Here is a 23,492-nt window from a genome sequence, read left to right as displayed (position 1 = left end):
TGTGCAAGGGTGGCGTAAGATTATTGCAAAATTTCATGTTTTCCGTCCCGTTTTTGCTCATGTCTCGGAGGCAAAATGAGCAAGAACGCTCATTTGTACATCATTCTAGACAGAAATAAATTGCCTTTTTAGAAAGTGAACCATGGATGGGGAAATGTTGGCAGTTTTCTCACAAAATGCTTGAATTCAAGAAGTTTTAGATTTGCGTGATTTTTTTTTGAGTTGCAAAATCCACTTGAACATGACGCTGCTTTTTTCGAAGTTTCTCAAGAACCATTCGAGTCATAGAATTCGTTTTGTCATCGTTGGATAGAGAATTGAATGGCGGGTCATGACGAATGATGGGGGTCATATAGAAATGAAATATTATTATGTGAACGTTTTATGTTCTCGATCTTTTGCTTCTGTCCCTTTAGATCTCTCTGTCTATTGTGGTGTCCCAAATTTTAGTTTATTTATTACTCACCAAATTAGTGAAAAACAGTTGTGGAAACTGCCTATCCAAAATGGTCCTGGCGATTATTGAGATATAGGTAGAGTATTTTAAACTTGAGGGCAAAGAATGATCCTAATAATTAATCATTTATTAAATGCATTTTCCCAGCTGTTTTCACTCTGAATTGAACTAGACGATATTGTTCAGATGAAGAGATCGGATAAGGGCATAGGTGAGGGTTAATATTTATTATATTGCCTGTTATGATTATGATTTCCTGAAGTTCTCCAGTGCGCAAAACGCAACGAACAACATTCGATTCAATACGAAAAGTTAATGCATGATGTTGGTAATAAAAGTAAAAGTTCGTTACTGTTACCCCTTTTTATTATAGACTAGCCTAAGATGACTGGTGACTTAAATCTTGAGAAGAAAATTGTTTTAAGATAGTCACAAATGGACAAATGAGAGAAAAAAACGAATTGAAAAAATGTGCACATCGTTATAAAACACCCTGCACATTAATACAGAAGCTTTAGATTGGAGCGCATAAACTTAATAATTTTAGGCAAATAATCGGGAAAAACAAGAAGTTTGTTTTAAAATAGCCACGCAATTAATGAACTGTATAATAGATAGTCCTGTGCCAGTTATAGCAAAAGTAGACGGCGTGGCAGCGGCTGCAGGATGCCAATTAGTTGCGCAATGCGATATTGCTATCTGCTCGGAAAAAAGCCAGTTTTCCACTCCTGGGTAAATAGCTGATCTAACTATTAAACCTACATCTAATGATTATTATTCATTTGCAGTGCAAATTTCGGTATATTTTGTTCCACTCCTGGCGTTGCCTTATCTCGTTGTGTAAATAAAATGCCAGCTCTCTACATGCTCCTAACTGGCTTGCCTGTATCCGCACAAGAGGCTTTTCAAATCGGCTTGATAACTAAAGTTCGTTCTAGTGACCAACTGAACGAAGAAATTGAAAATATTTGCAGAGCAATTAAAACAAAAAGTCGAGATGTTATCGAACTAGGAAAACGATTTTACTACAAACAAATTCAATATGATGTCAAAAAAGCTTACGAACTAGGCGGGGATAAGATGGTAGAAAATTTACAGCTACCGGATTGCAAGGAAGGCATTCAAAGTTTCATTGAAAAAAGAAAACCGCAATGGGGAACAGGAAAGGATTAGTACGAGTGTATCCACGAACAATAATTTTCTCTTATAAAATGCAATGAATCAATTGACACAGCTGTTAAATTTTAGGCTTCTAAGCACAACCGCCTTTTATGAGGTAATTTCTTCTTATTGAGCAGTAGATGGGACTCAAATAGTCAAGTATGATTTTTTTACCACCTTTTCCAAATATTGAAAGTAACAGCGGTGTTAAGTTATTATCAATTTAAATAATAATTGAAGGCTCAAGGAACTATTTGCAACGGCAAACATTCCCCGTATAAGTTCGATGTGCGTACAGCGATTTGAAGAACTTATATTCATTATTTTAGAAGAATTCGGTTTTGCAACTACGAGTACTTGCTCCTCGAGAATTGTTAAACTCGAAAGCTTCGAATATACTAAAGCGATTTATAGGGGTAGTAGTAGCGATAGTTTTCCCAAAATTATTTGGAAATAATAGTAAATTAAAATAACGATTATCTTTTCGATCTGATCTACTACCAAAGGGAAAAATACCCAAAACCACCCTGTATAAACTACTGATATGGAGTGAAACTAAATACTAACTTTTATAGTTTATTATTATAAAAACACATATCATGTCTCAACAAATTGAAATAGTATGGCTTAAAAGAAAAATTTTAAGCACAAAGTGCAAATCGTATTTTGGTCTAAAAATGTATTGCATTAAACTGGTTTGTTATTGATCAAATAGGTCGAATTCAATTTCGCATCCGGCCAGCAAAAATTAATTCTACATTTAAAAAAATAACCGGGTCACTGGTTACAAAGTGAAAATCCTAAGTTAAATCTTAAAATTACTTTTTTCCCAGCGCTTTTTGAGTAGCTGCACTTTTGGCTTTCGCAGCATCTTCTCTTTCTAAAATCAAAATTTACAGAGCAATTCAAATAATGATATTATATCCAATCCACATATTGAACAGACACTAAATGGAAATTTGGTCAGGTGTGTATAATTGTGCGGCCCAACTTGCCTCACACCCAATAAAAATATTCTTACCTTTAATCTCAGCCTCACGACGTTTCTTCGCGTCTTCCCGTTGTTGCCTAATTATCGCTAAACGAGCCAAATCAGCCCTAGCTTGCTCCGTCTTGCCTTCCGCATGAAGCTTTTGATAATGAGCTTGGGCTTTTTGCCTGGAAAAATATTTCCTATTACAAATGCACTTTTACTGCAGTTTAGTGTTCTTAACTAATTGGACAATAATCTTCAAATGGAATTAGTTGTTAAGTAAATTATCCACTGATGGCTCATGGCTCCACGTGTAGCAAGTAAAATTAAGGTTCAAAGTTGGAAATGGTTAAAGATTACGATTTCGATAACAATGCATCAAATAATAACTAAATGTGCTGCTTACTTTTCAATTTCCTCCCTTTCTCTTCGAGATAATTGTGGCTTATCAGCTAAATCGGCAGTTTCTAATTTTGTAATTTTCTTCATTTTTTTCTGGACCCTGTTTGGATTCTCTATTTCAATTAAGCTGGAAACGCCCTTCGCTTTCTATAAAAAAAATTAACATTATTTTTTGTTTTTTTTGTACTGATTTACATTGTTCTTGAAATAGATAATCAGTTATGGATTTACCCCTGTGTCTTCTTCATCGCTACTGCTTTCTTCCTCCTCGCTTCCCGATTCCTCACTAATTTTTTTCTCTGCTTCTTCTTCGCTGCTACTTTCGTCTCCGTGTTGCTGCCTCCATTTCTTTTTTTGTTCCTCCTTCCTTCTTTCTTCCTCCAATTCATCGGGATTGGTAAATCTGCGACTGCGCCCCTTATGGTTGGTAAACTTACCTAAGTAATTTAATAATATTCCAATTGTAGCAGATGAGGACCATGTTTTACGGTTCAACGAGTTGAACAAACACAATAAATTTGTACATAATCTAAAATCTATTGTGAACAATTACAAATGAAAGTCGATTGAAAACTGGCACCGTGTCCCTTTTGCTTATATAACATTGTGGAGTCTTTTTCAATAAAGGTTGATCAAATGTCGAGAACAAACGCTTCTAAATTTATTGAACTTCAAAAAGGAAATAAATCGGGTCACTACGAATTCCGTTCAAAGCATTAATAATTATAGCGCGATCAATGTTCTATCTTGGCTATACATTAATTATACTGATCGCTGATTCTGGAAGCTTTTTATTAGAACAGTGAATGAACTAGGAAATGTATGAAGAACGAATTGAAATGTACTAGAACAAAGAATGTGAACATTTTGAACTAAATTATTTGATGTTTAGATCCTCAACTGGCTACTCGAAGTTTTTTTTACTTGTAATTAAGTAGAAGTTATGAAACATTGAAACATAATATCTCAAAACAACATTCGGAGTTGTTTTGACTGCTGCTGACTAGTACTATTTTGGATAAAGATTGTTATTGTTGTTCATAAGAAAACAACCAGAGAACAAGACATAGACGTTCTATTAATAGAGTTTGTTTCGGGGTGTGAAGGGTTTTTAACATGTTAATGTTCAAAATGGCATCTAAAAAACTATGTACAGTTACATTATGTTATAATGCTATAGGTAATTGTTTTGAGCCAACTCAAGCAGATAGTAAACAGTAATTGTTCTCTGATGTGTTCATTGAATCAGTTCAAAGGCGTGGAAATGTGATGATATCTAACCTTACATGTTGTAATTTTGATGCTTACCTCGTGGCATTGTAAAAGATGTTTTGAATTATTCGCTGATATGGAAAATAAGAAAAATGTATACTATTTGCCCGGATAATTTGGAATACGGCTAATAAAGATAACGGTATGATGAAACTCCCCTGACACTACTGACAAATTAATAAAATAGTGACAGAAACGACAGAAACCAACTGATCAAATGGTGCCTCCAATCAGAATCAAGTACATGTCTCTACCACGTCTCTACTCCAATCACTCTAATAAATAAAGAAAGGCCTCAAAATAGAATGTCATGCGTTATTCAGTCTTCTTCTTCTTCTCCCCATCTATGTGGCAAAAGCCTCATCTTTTGTAACACGAGAGCGAGAGAGCATGAACAAAAAAAAATATTAATCATAATTTTTTTACCATTTTGCACTCCAGCTGAAGAAGATTTCAAACGTTATTAGTCATCAACATCAGTATAATTTAAAAATGTATATGTTTATTGGCAATTATCCATTTTCTCCGAAGTGCCTAACACTATTGCATTGCATGATAATTTTAAATTAAGTAAAAGGAAATTGATACTTGGTGATACTTTTTCAGTAACAAATTCAAGTAACTTTTTGGTTCCGTCAATCACCAACGAAATCATTAAAAATCATCGTGTAAGAAATACAGTGTTTTATTTCACAAAAATCTTAAATTAAGTATTAAAAGGTATGTTAAGAGATGACATATATAAAGTGTTCACAAAACAGATATTATTTAAACACCACGGTGTCTAGCATAGCACCCAAACATTGAACAATATTGTTTGTCATCAGGACATCAACTTTTTCCTCCAAATGTCTCTTAGGATCTTGTTTACCGACATTCTTAATGGCCAACTGTTCTGGGGTCATTTTTTCCTCATCCTCAAGAGCTGAAAAGTTAAGAAATAATGCAAATTAAACTTAAATACAGTTAATTGACGCTTTATTAGCGTGCTAATCGTTTAGGCGGCAACTATTCAGATCAGGAAAAGTTCTCGGCACAGAAATCTGAAGTTTTTTACTTTGTTAAGTAGCTACATGGCGCAAAAGTGTTGCTAAAATCATTAACCACAAGTTGACGCTCTTCGAAACACAGAGTGAAATAAAAAATGTTTACCAGAATTTAGCAATGGGAGGTTTTTAGGTGCGTCGTCTGGGTCACATAAACTTTTAAGAAGGGTCATGGGTATATCAAAAACCGTGATTTTTTTTCGAAGGAAAATTTACCTTTGTTATAGTTTTTAGCAAGCTCCAGCATGTCTGCTACCGTTTTCTCATTGGTGCTACAATTTTCCGAATAATCAGCTAGAGTTAGTCCGTCCATCCAAGACTTTTTATGCAAGTTTAATAGCATCTTTTGTTCTAATTCGTTTTTCCGGTAATTAATACTTATTGAGTAGTAATGCCTGTTAAGGCCGTGAATTAAAGCCTGCACAGATGGTTTTTGAAGATGCCCAAGATTGGACGTGGTCTGGCGAGGCTCTTGACCGAGTACCATCATGTTTGCATTTATCAATCTGGAAATAATCAAAATTAGAAATAAAATGTTCATTCATTATATGATAAAGAAATATTGATTGAGTATGAAGGGACGAATAATTACCTAAATGCATCTATAACAACTTTGCCTTTAACAGATTGAATTGGATCAACCACAACAGCAACAGCACGTTCGGACAAAGCCTCGAAGGACTGCTGGGTGTTTATGTCGACTCCTGAGAGCCAACATCCAAACCCTGGATGAGAGTGGTACCAACCCACTACCATTTCGGGCCTTCCAGTTTGTCTGAGCATGTCCAACATTTTCGCCTGTGACCAAATAGTGTTAACAAAGGTAAACTGGGGAATTAAAGAAGTATTACCTGGAAAACTGGATCAACTGCTTCCACACTTACACCAGTACCTGTTTGCGGCATGGCGAAAACATCTATCACTCTCACTGTGTAGTCATCTACAAATTCACCTAAAACAAGACGTTGGAATGTTTGATTGTTCTTGGACTGGATTTCCGGGTAATAAAGTGCTATTTATTATGCGGTGCTTGAAATAAAAGCAATTTGGTTTACCTAGCATAAGGCCCATGACTTCCATAGGTACTCCAGCTCTTCCATGTTTTAACATCTTCAGAAGGGCCAGGGAGGAAATGTACACCTGCTCTGCAGTGTCCACAACTGGGGCATCACTGGCAGGAGGCGCCTGACTTAAACCCGGCATTCCACCACCCAATCTCAGTAATCTGTCCATTATAAATGTAGTCTCCTTATATTCGGGAACCAAGGAACACGAAAGGTTTGAACCGATTTTTACAATGCCGAGATGACTTGGGTTGTTTAGTAACTGACTTGCAAATAATCAAGTTTTGACGTTGTCAGGATGTCACCTTAAAGCGTCAAGTGCCACTACCAACAAAAATAGTTTTATGCTCTGAAAATATATATTTTCCATAACATACATCTGAAACTGAAAAGAAAGTCACATAATAAAGGACCTTTTTTCAAATAAATCTCCACAGTTTTTGAATAACTTTTTATATTTAAAAAAGTAGCGCTTTTGTTTACATATGTGGTAGATAAACAAAGGTAGCGCACCGTCATAAGCTATTGTCTTTATCTATGGTCATAAGTTTGAGGGAAGAAGAGAACTGACGTGGTGTTCTTCAAAAATTCAAAAGTAGGGTTAGTAGTTGTTGTTGATTACTAAAAATGACTTGGATAGCCGATAATTCGCTAACGATATTCCAAAAGTTTTGTATTAATGTGTTAAAAAGTGGCCCAATTCCGAAGCATATTGCATTTATAATGGATGGTAATAGACGCTATGCCAAAAAGCACCAAGTGGAGAAAGTAGATGGCCATTCTAAGGGGTTTCAAAAGCTGTCCGATTGTCTGAGTTGGTGTTTAGAATTAGGAATTAAAGAAGTCACCGTTTACGCATTTAGCATTGAAAACTTCAAACGTACAAACGACGAGGTCGACCAATTATTACAGTTGGCCCGAGAGAAGTTTGCCAAGCTTTTTGAGGAGAAGGACAAACTTATGGAGAATGGTGTTTGTATCAGAGTTATTGGAAACTTAACTTTAGTTCCAGAAGATTTAAGGAAGCTGATAGCTAAGGCGATGCTGATGACTCGAAATAATGATAAAGCTATCTTGAATGTAGCATTTGCATATACATCAAGAGATGAGATAGTAAATAGTCTTAAAGTGATCAATGAGGCAGTGAAAAATGGAGATATTGTTTGCAATGATATAAATGAAAATCTTATATCTTATTGCATGTACACTAATCAAAGTCCCAATCCCGACTTACTAGTAAGAACGTCAGGGGAAGTAAGACTAAGTGACTTTCTTTTGTGGCAGACTGCAAACAGCCAAATATGCTTTACCAAAGTTTTGTGGCCCGAATTTGGAATTTGGCACTTATTGGCATGCATTTTCCAATATCAGCGTGGTTGTAAAGAATTGCAAGTGGATGCTAGTCGGCCTTTCAGTAATATTGAAAATAATAATGTAAAAACATTTTTGCATAAGCTAGATGAAAGGAGATTAAAGCAGCTTGAAATATATGCCAGCGCATAATGCGATAAGTACAATTGTACATAGAAGCTACTTACATTTCAATTTTAATTTAGCAAAAGTTGCAGAAGTACAAATTTTTTGTTGAATTTCTATACTTTGTCATTCCAGATAAATAAAGCGATGTTACTGTTTTCTTGCTTGATTTATTCTACTTGAATTTTAAGAAAGTCTAACTTTCCTTGATACATGAATTAGTCAAGAACCATAACTACTGATATTGCAAATACAATAGGTGTACACGGTTTTACAATGCTATTCTATAATACTCAACAGCATAAAGATCAATGGTGAAAAAATGGTCTCTCTTAGGCACACACATGATTTGATTTCTTGTTGACTGCATCTTTTTCAATAATGTTTTAATCAAAGTCGTCCTATAAATGTTTTAAAATTTTGTAATATCCTCTATTCTAGTGGTTGAACAACGGATGTGAAGTCGGGTGGTAACTAAGGCAGTTGAATGTTTTTTAGGTAAATGTTTCTACAATGTGAGCAAACATTATGAACCAGTAACATTCTTATTTTTCTATCTCGATCTTTCGATCAAATTCACTGAAAATTGTTCCATTAATTTTGGTCATCCAGACCTTCTTGATGACCTTGCAGATCACATTTACATTTATGTTTTTTTAGTGCCCTTGTATGCTTTCCTATTCAACACATTCCTTCTTTTTCCGTGTTAACAGGGAAAGTTAACTCAATGCAAATTGTTGATCTTAATTTTGCCAATTTTACGCCGATGCATTTCTCATGTCTTCACTTTCACACTCTCATCAACAGACAAATCATTCGTCCTTATCGCTCGGTAGTTTTTCAAGACATAAGATTAAACATTTTTTCAACCCAAGAGTGTCCGCGTTCGGCTACGAAAAAGTCCGCTCAAATAACTATACTTTATACGGTATTTCCTAATAACGAATTCTGGATGTGAAAAAATGTGCGCATATTGAATATCTATGCATGACAGAGATGTTCGTTAAGAGATATTTCACCGTATTTAAAAACGACATTGTGATAACATAAGATATTTATTTTAAAATAGACAATAATGAAACAAATCACTAACGACTATTAAAACATTTAAGTTATATACATATAATGTTCAAGTAAAATGTATTCCAAAATAGCTTAGGAATGTTGATTTTAGCGGGGTTATTACTATGCGAAGTTTTGTATTGAATTCTAAGTAGTTTCATAATGTTGGATTAAATAAAGGAAACCATGGGAGCCGTTCAGTATCTTCAATATGTCTTATCCTAAAAAGTCAACTGACATCAACAAAGTCTGCCTAATTTTATACAATACGAAAACTACCAAGTGTTGTGAAATTCTTGCAACTACATGCACATATTAATTAAAGCCAAGTAACAGAGCTATCATCAGAAGTCGAATGTACTTGACTTCCATGTCTATAAAAACCAATAAAAATACTGTTTGAATGCTGGCTGAATTTTTAGCTACATAAAGATTACGCTTTTCCTGCAACTTGAGAACCGCCCTTTGAAACGCCTTTATCTGCGCCGGTATCTTGTTCTAGTTGACGGCCCAGATATTCCCAATTATGAACCATCAATTTTTGCACTGCTAGCAAGGCCTCATACCGTACGTTTGGATCTTCATGGCCAAGAAGTTGCATTACAAGTGTTTTTCCACCCAGTTGCTCAATCACGCTAAAAAAAAGGATATATTGTTCCCCAATCATAAACCTCCCAGAATAAAAATTTACTTACTTCTCATAGTAAATTTCAATTAGATTCTTACAACATATTTAATCAGTCGATAATATAAATAATTGTAAACAAATAAATTTTGCAACTCACTGTTTTCCGCGGGGGTAGTGTCTGACATACTCCCCGATGTCGAAGCTTGCAACAGACAAAACCAGGGGATCTTTGCTTGTTTCCAGAAGGTGAATCAAAATGCGCAGAAGTTCATAGTTCTTCTCGTTGAGGCGTTGAGCGTTCTCACGCCAAAATTTGCTTTTATGCACTGGTGACCATTCCAATCGTCCGGATTTCACCTAAAAGAGCTCGATAAACGTTATTTCGACATACAGAGTATGTATTTGCAGTAACGACCCCAAAACTTATTAATGTCTGTTCTGAAAGCGGGTTTGGATCTCGTTTTATCTTATAAGAATTTAATTAAAATTAAAATAAGCTTTATTAAAAAGTTGAAGGACATGATCGAAACGTCGACAACTTTTAGAAAATAAAACAAATTTCAGTCCGAAACTCGCTATCAGAGCAGATGATGTATGCAGGCAGATTGTTTCGGAATGTAAATATGGTAAGAGCGTGTATAAAAAGTAGGGCTCGGAATCAAACTCGAATAATTCGAGCATTCGAATATTCGAAAAGCGAATAATTATGTGTATTCATAACTCGAATACTCGAATATTCGAAGACTCGAATACACCAACATTATCAAACTCACCAAGGTGCAAATATCTTTATATACACTTTGTATACTTTTATAAAATAAATTATTCATATTCTACAAGCATTTAAACAAATACCCATATATTTACAAGCAAATGAAAATAATCATATTTACTTTCCTGCAAATGAATATAAAATTAAGTCTCTGTGTTCTGGTGATTCGCGTTATCAACTTTTGCGAATATCTAACGAAATACTTCGAGTATTCGAATAATTTTACTATTGGAATAAACCACTAAACGAATATTGGAATTTCAGACTTTTTAAAATTCCCAGCCCTAGTAAAAAGTAATTTTTCAGTGAATTTTTGAAATAAATTAATATAAATTGGGCTTCCCGGGCAAAACTAATCGATTTTAAAAAACCCCAACAAAAATTTTACATAAACCATGTAAAATATAGGCAAAATACCTCAAATAAATTTTGAATAAAACCGTACGAACTCATACGAAAACCATGTTTTCGACGTCTGCTAAGTTAAACTAGCTCGTTCTTATAAATAAGTGCAATCAGCAAATTTTGAATGTTAATGTTAAGGTGCTTTACTCCTTCTGGCGTTTGCTATCGCGGGAAAAGTTCTGAGAGAGTTGAAAACAAGGCTGTTAAGGAGTTTATTCAAAGACCTAAGCTGCACAAAAAAGGCCGCTATAAAACATCACTAAACTAGTTGTTAACGCACTAAAAAAACGATTTTAGCGAATCAGCAAAACATTTTTGTTCATTCTCAGGTCTGATTATACCCTGATAGACAGCCCAAATAAAAAAGTTGTCCCTTAAATTACCTTCTAAACACCCACAAAAAATATCTGCACGTTCCAAACTCTATACAACATGTTACTGAAACTTACTTCTGTAGCATACTCATCGAATGAACTGAGATCTTGCACTGAAGAATGCAATTTCTCAGATAAGAATTCAACATCAGCAGTAATATCTTCATCGTCACACTTTCTTTGTTCCAAAATTTGCAATTGTTTAAGAACCTGCACAAATATTCACGCAATTAACAAAAATAACATAATATAATGAATGGTATGTTTTACTTTGCTCTGAACCATTGAGATGCAGTGCTCTTTGGCCACTTGCGCATCTTCGGGTTTTTCAATTAAGTTTCTGAATACAGCCAGAATAATTCTTGTAACCTTCTCCTTGACGGAGTCGCTTAATATATCAGCCAAAATTGGAATAACGTTGAATTTGTTCATTTTTTCGGCCAGCAGTGGGTTGAATGTTAGCACCCACAAGCAGAAAATGAGTTGATATTGAACCTTGAAAAAATTAAGAACTGAAATTAAGGAAAAAACATCCATCAGATTAACTTACCTGAAAGTTAACTCTTCCAGCTAAGACAGACAAAAGAGTCGAGATACCATCGACCGAAACGAATGCGAATCGATAGTCATCGATGCGAAGCATCATTTGGAGACATCTTGCAACAGATTGGATGTATTCATTGTTCTAGTTAAAAATAAAAATAAAATATCTTAGCCAATATACTAAATACGCCAAACTATCAATGTAATGTTATTAACTTGTACTGAACATATAACTGCCATAGTCTATGCTAGGCGATGTCTTTTGAATGGCGCATAATTATATCAGAAGACCGAACAATAAAATATATTTTTTAACATAATCAACAACAATTTTTTCGCATCACATGCTGCTTTGTCGATTGAGTTGCTTTTTAATAAATATGAGATAATTGTTAACAAGTTTCATGCAAAATCTCACATGCAACCATAGTTAGGTAAATTATTTATTATTCTATCAACATATTTCAACGAACTACTATCTTACAACGCTATGGTAATCAGTTCAAGCTCATGAGATATTTGTCCATCATTTTATCAACAAAGATTAAATTTTATATTGAATCACAAGCAGTGAAAAAATGAGTCGTATTTGTACATGAAAAACTATGTGGAAGAAGATTCTTACATAACATTGCAACTTAAAAATGAGCCTATGGAGCAAATATTGTAGGAACTGTCTAATAGATGCCTATAGCCCAAAAATACTAATGCATGCAAATCCACGGAATAAAACCTACTTACCTGTTGATGGATGAATGTAGAATTATTTGATCAAGTTCTAAAAAGCAATGTTTCTGCTGCTTTATTCTGGATTAGTCGTTGAGACCAATAGACGAGTATATATACATTTTTTAAAACAAATTTACAATTAATTCAAACTTTACTTGTCCAATATGGACTTTAGTAATCTAAACGTAAATAAACGTAAATCTTTGCGTTTGTGAAAATAAGAACAAATCACCATATCACGAATAAAAACATTGGTTTTGATTTGATTGAAATGGCTCTCAGGCATTTTTTTATATTAGAAGTATTCCTTTTGAATTATTCATATTATCCATTTTTAGAAATAAGTTCCCGGAGAAGAAGAGAAACTACAAATCACTTCATAAGGACTGTGATACTAAATGTATTTGCTGATGTAGAAAAAAATGTTAATATTTTTATCAGTGCTTACGGGTTTTGCAATGAATATTTTAGGAGAAAAAATGTATGTCATATTTTTTTTTTTAACAAAAAAGCTTATTTATATGCTATACACAAGCAATTTAGTAACACGGCTTTAAAAATTTTAAAGCTAAAATCATGCGCCGGACGAAATGAAATCAAAAGATAAAATCTGCTCAGAAATGAATGATAATTTAAGAAATTATTATTATTTTAAGAGAAAACAGTGGCATACTGTTTTGTTCCCCAAAAGGATTCATTGCAAAACCGGTTCCAACGCCACTAGTAAAAATAATCAAAATCTCTGCACATTAGAAAATGCAACTTCATGCGTTGAAGGCGTGCACGAAATTTCATAAAGATATCTTCAATAATATCACAGTCGTGCTAAAGAAATATTGTTTCCGAAAATTTGCTCCCTTGTATCTCGAAAGTTTGAATAACACCTGAAGTTTTTTCTTAACATGGATCCGAGAATCGTCCCGCTAATTTATTAGCCTGTATACTAATTGTAAAAGTTGAAACAATATCAATTAAACAGTTTAAACAAAGCGTGAATTTGGAAACATTTAGGTGCAAGTTATGAATCATAACTTATACCACAGAAATAGTTTTTGAATGTCCATTTAATGCCTTGAAAATCTGGATTATAGAAAAACGTTTTTTTGTGACCCTGCCTCCTATGAAAACCTACGCCATGAGTGTATAGTGTATGTATATCTTATCTATTAAACGATATGCTTTGGCAAAAACCAATTTGATAAATGCATTTATTTTAAATTAACATACATTTTTCTACTTTGAATTTCACTACGAAAATAAATAAATGAGTTTATCAAAATGGCACCGTGTGTAAGTAAGCATATTTAAATATTGCTGAGATAATTCTCTTTTGAATATAAAATTAAAATTCAAAAACTATATTTGATTCATATAAGAGCAATAATTAAATACACTTGTATTGATGTATGTAAGTATGTATACCGAAATTTCAGACGTTGATAGCCCCTGCTCATCGAAACGATTCTTTGAATAATGTTCTGTCGCTTCACCCTTAAGTGAATCGGAGGTCTGTAAGGCTGCCAAAGCATCATACTAAAACCAACCATTCAACATAATAATGAGTAGTAAAAGTGAGTTTCAAAGACCTGGCAATTTTTCGTGAAAGGTTCTCAGTTGATCAATGATCAATATCGATCAATCACTAACACCAAAGTTACAAAAAGTTAAAAGATTTAAAAATAGAGCGCCCATTTTTGTAGCCCCCAACCTCTTCTCAAGCTTCAGCGTCTCAATGGCTAAACATCGACGTTAGTTTTGGAATCAGTTTCTGGCAAAAACACAAAGTGATACAAACCAACAATCAACAACACATGAATTATTTTAATGCAGTAAAATGCGAAATAATTAATTAATGAAATTTTGGTCATTAAAAATACAGTGTGAGCAAGAGTTTTAAAATAGTAAAAAGGTGGAAGAACTTTGTTAACGTTTTTCTCAATTAGAAATAAATGAAACCAATTGCCGTTATCAAGAAAATAGGTAATGATGAAATGTTAAGAAGTTTGAGAGTGAAATACGAAATATAATGTTTTTTTTTGGTAAAAAATGTGCAACTAAAGACCCTATAGTAATCAATGGGCTACTTGCATGCTTCAGTAATATTTCGCTCTTGTGTTTATTTGAATAGTTCTGAATTAAAATTAGTTTACGAGCTTAGTTGAAATTATTACAATTGCAAAGTGCTAAAAGTTGTAAAATAAACCACGCAATTGTCCAACAACCTTTGTCCAAAAAGTGCAAAGTTAAGTAAAGCTTGAAAGTAATTTAGGTCTTATGAAATTATTATGCAATAGAGCTCACAGCTAGTATTCACATAAAACATGTAGATAAATATGCCTTTTATATGCAAAATATGGAGAAATATTCAATTTAATTATTATTCCTCAAACTTAACTCGCAGGATTTTATTGCAGTTTTCTAAAAAAAATTGAGGATAGTAGGGGCCATCACAATAAAATAATAAAAAATCGTGCATGCAGCCCATTAATTTCTCATTATTTAACGAGGTTGGCAGTAATAAAATTGTATTAAATCATCGCAATAGTAAAAACGTCTGAATTACATTTCAGTATGTACTTGCCGTTAACTTACAAATTATACATAAATATGTACATATTATTATTTCCACACATTCAAAAGTGTTTTTATTCGAATTATGCACTCCGTCTATATAGCTAGTTTAGTAACAAACACAAAATCATTTCTAACGTTAGTGTGTAGTCCCGAGAACACAAACGACACTCAACATTGAACGTTACCAGCGCAATGTAGGGTACGGATTACCTCTTGAGCCACTCTGGTGGCATCCGCTAATGACATACCAAATAAGATGGAATTTGCCCCCGCTATAATGCTGTTGCAGCCGCGGGATTCCCGTTTTGGAACCATTTTTGCAGCGTGTAGCTTGTTTTTTAGTTCCTATATGGGGGACATAAGATCTATTCCTTTTCTTAAATATTTTCGGTCAGTATTAGAGCGAATAACTTTATTTTTACGTATTCTATATGAAATTTTATTCCAAATCTCACATGTATAATAATGTTTTACTACCAAAGAGGATTGATAACTGAGATGCAGATTTTCTATCTTGTTTTCTGCCATCTTTGCTTGAATATATTAATGTGCGGTTATCTCGTTCAGAGTAAAACTTTATTAAGATGACCAACAAGCGTAAATCGTAAATGTGTCAGTATATACTTATATCCAAATTTTTTAATCTTTAGTTGCTCTAATACCGTTTTGTTAAAACGACGTGCTATGTACAGGTTTACAACACCTTCCACGAACTATAAAATATATTATTTGGTCGTAATATATGCCACTGAATTATTTAAAAATACATTGTTAATAAAAGTATTGAAATGGTATTATGGACCTAAGGTGCTAGTTAGATGAAGCAAAATTACTAATAAACCAAAACGTTTACACAAGCCGACATGATATTAGTTACAGTAAAGCATTTGCAAGCGTCAGTAATAAAAGCCAAAAAAAAACATGTAAGATAAATGTTCAAAAGTTTTGTAAAACCGTTTGCCGCACATTAGAATGAAACGAGTGAAAACATTCAAGAAAACCATAATCGATCTATTTACAATACTTTCAAACATGCAAGATGCAAAATAAAAGACAAAAATATCATGCATGAACATGCATTTAATTAATTTTCATACCTGAGATTTTAATTGGTCTTTCAACCAAGTTAAGTAGAAATGTAAATCGGACCTTTCCATGGGTGTGTGAGACCAGCAAGCGATCTTCGCAATGATTCTTGAGGTCATGTTTGTGATGAAACCATCTTGACGATTCAGAAGATTTAAGAATGGTGCCCACATTGGCTCTTTCCTGAGCGTAGCGTACTCATGGAAAATTTCGACTCTTGAACGATCTTCCTAAAGATAACAGTTTGCAATAGACCTCAACCATAAGTGTAGCTTTTAAATTGCAAGTCTAATTGTGAAACTAATAATCAGTTGTTAATAGAACAGGATATCTACTTGCAACATGTCGTCGACCAAAACTAAAATATACTGCAAAGTTTGATCCTTGGACACATGCCCCAATAAGTTGAGTAAAGTTTGAGCTGCCTGGGTTCTATCCCTCCTCAACAAGGCAACTTTATTTTGGCTATCGTTCACATCAAAGGCCACAATAAAGTTGAAGTCTTCTTGGGAAATCATCTGAGACCTAAACATTGCGCAGTTCATAATGAACAAGTCCAGTAAAGTCCAACATGTTAAACTTACTGGAAATACGATTGCCAATTCACTTTTTGGTTACGTATATCCGTAGCCTTTTGTTGTAGAACACTGGTGGCGGCAAGCATATCTGAAATGGTCATTTTATAGACCAAGTGTTAATAAAAACAGATATCGTTGATCGTGCACTAACTAAAATATGAAGCAATAGGAGTGCACCAAAATAGATTTTGTAAAGAATGCCAACTTTTTCAAAATATTAATGCATCGTTGTGATTCAAAGCTTATATAAATTGCAAATATACAAGGTGTTCCTTAGTAAATCATGAAAAAACTGAATACAATGTTTTGAAAATTATTTTCTTCTAGACTGTTTTGCGGTTTAGTTTAAACGCAAATTGAACATTTACGGCTTGTTACGACCTTTTTGCCACTACTAGTATGTAGTACGGTTTATAAATTGTCATTAATGGTAAATAATAAGAAATAATAATATAAACCAAATGAAACCAAAAAGTCTCAGTGAACATGGGTAGCAATTAGTTTTTTTTTCGAACTTGTATTTTCTTATGCATATAAAAATGAATATGTTTATTAATGAATACACTGAATGTACTTGTAAATCATTAGTGTATGTTTATCTTTTAGAGGAGTTTCAGCTACGAGTTAATTAAAAATTCAACAAATCCCAAACGCAGAGATTAGAAATAATTCAACATGCTTCAGACATTCAACATTTTTCATAACTTAACTTTGTGATATTGGATTTGGAAGGTTGTTATAAACATAACAAGCTTTATTATATGTGTATATAAATATTATATGTATATATAAATATTATATATGTATACAACATAAGTAATAAATGCTTCAAAACGAATAAACTACCAGATCTTGAAAACCGGTACTTTGGTTGGTACCATGCGTACTAAGGTTTATTTGATTATTTTGGTCCATAGTATTACCTTATTAAATATTTTACAATATTTATACATATAATTTTAATAATAATATATAATATACTTTGACAATATTTAAAACACCCAGTATAATATTTTTTGTTGACGAACTTCGTATGAAAATCATTGCTTCTGAAAACTAAAAATTTTTGCCAGTCTGGTAATAACGAATATAATAAAAACTGATATCCTAATCTAAAATTGCTCTGCTTCAGTTTTCCTCGCACATCATAACTTGATTTAAAAATTGAAAAAAAAATTCTTTAACCACATCTTGGACCGAAAAAAATGTTTTGTTCCCCTTTTTAATACGAAACAAAAAATAATAATCAAACTAGTTGGATAAGAAGAAATAGACTATACAGATTTTATTGAGATGTAGATGGAAGAGAAATTTTCAAAATTTATTTCCAAATTGCGAGAAAGTCTATAGAAAAATCAGTAATGCCGGAATTATACTACGCACTTTTTCCCGATTTATTGGCCACTAACTTGGGCCAATTACACGTGTGTGTAAAGCCTGATTCACATTATCAGACACCCAACGACCAGCAAAGACACGACAAAACATTCTTGTTAGATTTTAGTAAGTAAAAGTTTTCAGTCCCCTTAATTGCAACACGTTTTACGTTATCCGATATTCTGAGCCTGCGTATTAGTAAAGAAATTACTTTTCACGTTATTAGAGGATAACGTGTTCCTTTATTTATGTACGAGTAGCGGTAATAATTTAAAATTCTCAAAGGTGGAATTCTGTTCTTTTTCCAAATTGTAGGATCTTGCTGTCAGTCTTAATAATTTTAGAATGTTTTAGTGTATCGTAATTTTAAAGTGTTTTAGTAATTAGTAAAGACAAGCTGCGCTAATAAAATAACCGTTTTTATTTAAAAAGCCCAGAATTTTAACGTTTTCTTATATTTCGTGTATATGTATAGACAAAATATTTTAACAACTGGTTGTAAGTTAACACAAGTACAAACTGCTGATGGTGGAAAAGCACCGAAATATTTTTAGGAAAATTGACTAAATTGTGATATCTAAATAAATGACCGAAACCCAGGAATATTGTTTATATTAAAAGTAAAAATAAAGACATTTTAATTACAGTAACCTTGAAAAAAATGGTTAATTCAAACAATACGGAAATTCGCATTTGCCGTTGCAATATTTAATTCGGAACACACAGTTATACTGTACTTCTAAAGGATATAAGTTGTAAATTGGCATAGCAAAAAAGTTTTTAATAAGTTTTAAACCATTGATATTTCATACAGGTGCAAATGTTACACTGTTGCCTTAGTTTAAGTGTATTTTTGTGGAAATCTCTCAGCTTCAGAGAAGTGACACTGTGATCGTTCGGGAGGACGATAATTTTCAATCACCTTGTATATTAATATGATAAATTAGTGTGGGCCCAATATTACAAAACAATAATATTATCTAACATTTAGAAAAGTTCTTATATAAACTAGGGAACATCATGTTAAATAATTGAAACGTAAGTGATAAAAAATGTGAGGCAAATTCAATAAAAATTGTAACATAGTTGCATCTCTGTCTGTCGTCTCAAAAATAAAGTAAACAAATGATGCCCAGTAGCTTCAGTGAAAATAAAACTTGACCAATGTCACGTGAATAGTTTCATTATCCACGCCTAGTTTTCATGTTTTCTTTAAGGAAATAAATAAATAGTTGGGTTTTCATAAATTGCGACTCGTAGCACCGAAATTGGAAAGTTGCATAAAGGTAAATTATAAGAATTTTATTTCAAAAATGATTAATTGGCGAACTGGCACATATTAAAGTAAGGGTTATTTGCGCTTACCTATTTTGTCATCGTCCAGCGACGTAATTATTTCCTTGAATTTAGGGTCAGCCCCTGCTAAGTTTCCAGCCATTATTCCAAAAGAAAAATCTCTTGATACGATTAGAAACAACTTTTCACAAAACTGAACAGAGGATTTTTACGAGTCTTGTGATTATCGACGTAGTCTCAATCAGCTGACACTGGCAGATTGATCATATGACCAATCTTTTGAATGCAATACTCGCTGCTACTGGTAACACTGATGCCCGCCAGTATTTAAAATCAAAGATATGATGGAACTTCCACAACCGAAGCCAAAGAAAAATTGTAGACTAGCCAGAGATTTACCACTACCCATCGTTTTCAAGAAAGATGGAACGTTGAAAACTTTTGCAGCGTGTTTTAACGGATTTTCTGTTACTGTGGCTAACCCAGAGGACATGAAAACACTTATTTCCAAAGGGTATTTTGGTAAAGCCAATTTGTCTCGAAGTCATCCGCAATTTTCAAGAGGCGATAACATACAAATTGTGAGACAAAGACAGCTTACAGTTAGAAAAGCCTGCTCAGAACAATTTGCCATCAAAATGAAGCCTGAGAAAGTCATAGTAGTTCCTGATAGCGACTCAGAAAACGATTACTTTACGAATTTACGGCCCAAATACGCCATAGACAATTCTTGTTTGAAAGAGGAACTCTGGCTAGGATTAGAGGAAGCATTTTTCCTTACGAGTGTTGTCAAATGCCTTAATGTGAGCTTCGAGGGCGAAATAGCAAGCATCGAAAAACTATGGGGGCTGTTTCAAAACGCGCAGCCTAATTTCACCCGAAATTATGTGGTCTATTTTTACTACAGGTGCAAGAATTGGGTTGTAAAGCCTGGAATTAAATTTGGGGGAGATTTTAGTAAGTCACTTAAACAACACTTTGTAGTATAGACTAAACAAAGGATTTTGTAGTGTTGTACAAAGAGGGGCCTCCGTTTTACCATTCCACTTACATAGTGGTTATAGACGTTGTTGATACAGCCGGGAAAAGAATAGAATCATTAACAAATCGATCCATGGACAACATATCCATATTAGGCTTAAATAGACTTTGTGAGACTGCAGGAAAGGTAACCACTGTTCATTGTTTCTGAGTTTGAGGCTTATTTCAACTTATTTCTAGGATTTACTAATATGTAGGTTGAAATGGCCCCAGAACAGTGCTGTAACATATGAAGACTTGACGAATATTGAAATACAAGAAATCCTGGTAAAGAGATGGATTGCATCACAAGAGAGGGGTGACACTGCCTGAATAACACTATGCCAAATCCAACTATCACTATATTCAATTAAATTACGTATCTACTGAATCACATATTTGAGCCTATTCTATTTTGTCTAGGGTTTTTTGCAATTCCAGTGCTTCTATAATCACTTCGTTCTTCTAGATACAGTTTTTTACATCGCTCTTTAAACTCTTCATCGTTATACCATTTTGTAAGACACTCTTTTAGTGCACTGTTCTGATTCCTGCATTTGACGACCATCAACAAATTGTTCACTTTACAACATTCGGTAAATTGCTCAACTTCTTCGAAACATTTCTCAACACGAGCAATGTCTCTCATTTTCTTGGGAATTAAAATATCCTTTTCAACTTTACGCAAGAATTTATCGTTGGGATCTCCTGCAAAGGGTTGGGTATGTAATCAGCTATATAAAAATGTGAATGAAAAATTTTACTACCTAAACCATGAGGTCCGCCACTAAACTTTGAAGACAACACAGTGCGAACTGGCTCATTTGGCTCTTCAGTTGACATGGCTTGCCAAAACTTTAGTTTTCTTCTGGTATCTAGTTTCGCTATTTTCTATATGTGTCGAAAAACAATAATTATAACCTTAAAAATAAAACTGAAAGCCTTCTGTCTAACTAGTGATGGGCAATTCGGGTTAATTTAAAGATCTGTATCATCGGATTCGAATACTCTTTTTTTTTGTAAATGCAGAATTTTCGGTTTTTAGCGGCTATCAAGATACTTGCTTAGGACTTTTCTAGTGATAGAAAGAACTTGAATTGCATGTTGTTTCAATTTGAAAATGGAATCTCACTTAAGAATGTTTGGTCCTTCGAACCGGAAATAGCACGAGATCTTGTTTAACTGTTTAATTTCGTTTTCGAGCTTTTTTTGCTTCGCTTCCTCATCCACAGGGTTCCAATCCTAAATGTAGGTTAAATAGCGAAGAACTGCATCTTAAAATCGTTTTTTGAAACGTTTAATTTGTTATTTGGACATTGTATTGTATTTTTGTAGTGATAGGAAGAAGTCGAAAACTTTCAAATTTCGAATTGTTTAAATATCGGGTTTTTTTTGGTCGTCTGTGTTTTGTCCCTCTTTAAGACATAAGAACCATTTCCTCCTGTCTCAATCGGCAGTTGATGCTGCTGATGAATCAGTCCAAAATCTCATTGTCTTTACTCTTTTTGTACTTTCTCTCACTCTTCTTTTTTATTGAAATTTTGAATTTGCATAAAAACTGCATTTTTGTAGTGGTAGAAGGACGTCCGAACTGTTCGGATTTGCAAATGTTAAGAATCTCAGTGTCTGCTTTCTTGGCCTTGAGGACGACGATCGTTTGTTCTTTGGTTTTCTTTATGAATTCTAGTCTAAATAAGGAACCATTAATTTGGAGCATTTGCAGAGGTCATAAACTGAATTAGAATCTCTGTCGATGTGAACATTATCGTTAAAGAAGTTTTCTTCTGCAAGCAGTGGAGGGAGACTCCAAGTTTGGAAAGCAGCCGCTGGGAAGAGACAAGTAGCATTCTACATGCTTATATGTCAATTTCCAATCTATAACGTCTGTGATCTGGGGTTGTAAACATGTAAAGAAGATTAGCATCAGAGATTAACCTCGAATTTTTAGAGCAAAAATCATCTAAACCGGAAGATATGTCAACAAATGGGGTTTTTACAAAACTGCATACAACTAAGGATATTTTCAACCCGAGTTTATTGTTCGCAAGCAAAACCGAATGTTATGAAGTATCTTAACGTAGCAGAAAAAAATGACGCTGCTAAGAACATCGCTTCAATTTTATCAAGGGGCAATTCAAATAGGGTAAGCCCAACTCAATTTTTAAACAGTCGTGTACATAATAACTATTATACATTAATAGAGAGAAGGGTTTTCTCCTTACAACAAGATCTACGAGTTTAACGCCCAAGTTTTCGGTACAAACTGCCAAATGGTCATGACCTCTGTATCTGGCCATTTGCTTAACTATGAGTTTGTATCCTCTTATCGAAGCTGGCAAAGTTGTAATCCATTAGTTCTATTTGATGCTCCAGTTGTTAAAAGCTGTCCAAAAGATTACGAGAAAATTAAGGTACGGTACCCAATCTTGCTTAATACTTATTATCTGAGCTGGCAATTTAATTGCAATACAAACTATACCTGGTAATTATTGTTTAAAGAAAACCCTTGAAAGGGAAATTCGTTCCTGTCAGGGCTTAATAATATGGACAGATTGTGATAGAGAAGGTGAAAATATTGGGTTTGAAATAATCAAGGTTTGTACAGATATTAAGCCGCAGTTGCAGATTTACCGGGCAAAGTTCTCAGAAATCACTGCAGCTTCAGTTTTTAGGGCTTTAAGTACTTTATGTCAGCCAAATAAACATGTTAGCGATGCAGTTGATGTAAGGCAAGAGCTAGATTTGAGAACTGGTAAAAACTTTGTTCTAAAACAAACATTTTTATTTTCACAAAGACGGACTTATTTTAGGGGCCGCATTCACTAGGCTTCAAACCTTAAGACTGCAACAGGTGTTTCCTCAGAAATTAGCTGAGAAACTTATAAGTTATGGGTCTTGTCAATTTCCAACATTAGGTTTTGTGGTGGAAAGATATCAAGCAATTGAGGATTTCATTCCAGAGGCTTTCTGGAAAATAAAAAGTAAGTCCGTTTGCAAATGTCCATTTTTGACTACTTTACATATAGGGGGGCCCCAAAAAAATGTAGTATAGTCAATTTGATCTGCGAAGAAATGTTCAGAATAGGTCAAAAATAAGAAGAAAAAAATTTAATTTCATGAGATTTTTCGAAGAGATTTCATCGAAAAACATTCAGATTTCAAAATTTTTCTACATGACTACTACAATTATTTTAGCA

General features: G+C 33.7%; 9 protein-coding genes across 12 annotated transcripts in view; 5 read left to right on the top strand and 4 right to left on the bottom strand.

Annotated features, from left to right (window-relative positions):
• LOC109536788 (enoyl-CoA hydratase domain-containing protein 3, mitochondrial) overlaps nucleotides 1-1,777 on the top strand; it is a 2,963-nt gene extending 1,186 nt beyond the window's left edge. The window contains exons 4-5 of the mRNA XM_019903151.2: nucleotides 1,005-1,189; nucleotides 1,246-1,777. Of these exons, the coding sequence (XP_019758710.1) occupies nucleotides 1,005-1,189; nucleotides 1,246-1,630 (570 nt within the window). The 3' untranslated portion in view covers nucleotides 1,631-1,777. The remainder of the gene's footprint in view (nucleotides 1-1,004; nucleotides 1,190-1,245) is intronic.
• Nucleotides 1-23,492, top strand: part of LOC109546301 — a 520,465-nt gene that overhangs the window by 62,401 nt on the left and 434,572 nt on the right. The window lies entirely within an intron of this gene.
• Nucleotides 2,182-4,607, bottom strand: LOC109536789 (28 kDa heat- and acid-stable phosphoprotein). Its single transcript, XM_019903154.2, has 5 exons — nucleotides 4,302-4,607; nucleotides 3,225-3,430; nucleotides 2,998-3,140; nucleotides 2,640-2,776; nucleotides 2,182-2,498 (listed from the first exon to the last, which is right to left on the bottom strand). The coding sequence occupies exons 1-5, from the start codon at nucleotides 4,309-4,311 to the stop codon at nucleotides 2,437-2,439; spliced, it is 558 nt and encodes a 185-aa protein (XP_019758713.1). The 5' UTR covers nucleotides 4,312-4,607; the 3' UTR covers nucleotides 2,182-2,436.
• Nucleotides 4,935-6,705, bottom strand: LOC109536784 (26S proteasome non-ATPase regulatory subunit 14). The gene is made up of 5 exons (XM_048664042.1): nucleotides 6,367-6,705; nucleotides 6,163-6,263; nucleotides 5,904-6,109; nucleotides 5,528-5,817; nucleotides 4,935-5,190 (listed from the first exon to the last, which is right to left on the bottom strand). Exons 1-5 carry the CDS (start codon nucleotides 6,542-6,544, stop codon nucleotides 5,030-5,032), a joined length of 936 nt encoding a protein of 311 aa, XP_048519999.1. The 5' UTR covers nucleotides 6,545-6,705; the 3' UTR covers nucleotides 4,935-5,029.
• Nucleotides 6,845-8,011, top strand: LOC109536787 (dehydrodolichyl diphosphate synthase complex subunit DHDDS). The gene has a single exon (XM_019903150.2). It carries the CDS (start codon nucleotides 7,003-7,005, stop codon nucleotides 7,876-7,878), a length of 876 nt encoding a protein of 291 aa, XP_019758709.2. The 5' UTR covers nucleotides 6,845-7,002; the 3' UTR covers nucleotides 7,879-8,011.
• Nucleotides 8,888-19,429, bottom strand: LOC109536783 (V-type proton ATPase subunit H). 4 transcript variants are annotated; one of them, XM_019903143.2, is made up of 12 exons: nucleotides 19,345-19,429; nucleotides 16,609-16,690; nucleotides 16,360-16,549; nucleotides 16,036-16,254; nucleotides 15,149-15,283; nucleotides 11,643-11,777; nucleotides 11,363-11,587; nucleotides 11,168-11,302; nucleotides 9,699-9,898; nucleotides 9,351-9,548; nucleotides 9,193-9,287; nucleotides 8,888-9,134 (listed from the first exon to the last, which is right to left on the bottom strand). In XM_019903143.2, exons 1-11 carry the CDS (start codon nucleotides 19,415-19,417, stop codon nucleotides 9,233-9,235), a joined length of 1,647 nt encoding a protein of 548 aa, XP_019758702.1. In that variant the 5' UTR covers nucleotides 19,418-19,429; the 3' UTR covers nucleotides 8,888-9,134; nucleotides 9,193-9,232. The 4 variants fall into 4 exon arrangements, with proteins under 4 accessions (XP_019758702.1, XP_019758701.1, XP_019758703.1 ...); XM_019903142.2 differs by having other exon boundaries at nucleotides 8,888-9,287; XM_019903144.2 differs by lacking the exon at nucleotides 15,149-15,283 and adding an exon at nucleotides 13,787-13,897 and having other exon boundaries at nucleotides 8,888-9,287.
• LOC109536785 (tRNA-splicing endonuclease subunit Sen2) lies at nucleotides 19,617-20,693 on the top strand. Its single transcript, XM_019903149.2, has 3 exons — nucleotides 19,617-20,232; nucleotides 20,286-20,443; nucleotides 20,497-20,693. Exons 1-3 carry the CDS (start codon nucleotides 19,617-19,619, stop codon nucleotides 20,626-20,628), a joined length of 906 nt encoding a protein of 301 aa, XP_019758708.2. The 3' UTR covers nucleotides 20,629-20,693.
• Nucleotides 20,645-21,246, bottom strand: LOC109536790 (COX assembly mitochondrial protein homolog). The gene is made up of 2 exons (XM_019903155.2): nucleotides 21,063-21,246; nucleotides 20,645-21,003 (listed from the first exon to the last, which is right to left on the bottom strand). The coding sequence occupies exons 1-2, from the start codon at nucleotides 21,136-21,138 to the stop codon at nucleotides 20,687-20,689; spliced, it is 393 nt and encodes a 130-aa protein (XP_019758714.1). The 5' UTR covers nucleotides 21,139-21,246; the 3' UTR covers nucleotides 20,645-20,686.
• Nucleotides 22,200-23,492, top strand: part of LOC109536778 (DNA topoisomerase 3-alpha) — a gene marked incomplete in the record, with an annotated part of 6,069 nt that continues 4,776 nt past the window's right edge. Inside the window, 4 exon segments of the mRNA XM_048663992.1 lie at nucleotides 22,200-22,438; nucleotides 22,497-22,706; nucleotides 22,795-23,047; nucleotides 23,106-23,276. Of these exon segments, the coding sequence (XP_048519949.1) occupies nucleotides 22,280-22,438; nucleotides 22,497-22,706; nucleotides 22,795-23,047; nucleotides 23,106-23,276 (793 nt within the window).

The sequence above is a fragment of the Dendroctonus ponderosae genome, unplaced genomic scaffold, assembly GCF_020466585.1.
Source record: "Dendroctonus ponderosae isolate FM_Combo_2020 unplaced genomic scaffold, Dpon_F_20191213v2 Dpon_F_20191213_2, whole genome shotgun sequence".
NCBI lineage: Eukaryota > Metazoa > Arthropoda > Insecta > Coleoptera > Curculionidae > Dendroctonus > Dendroctonus ponderosae.
This window is presented reverse-complemented; position numbering and strand designations above follow the sequence as displayed.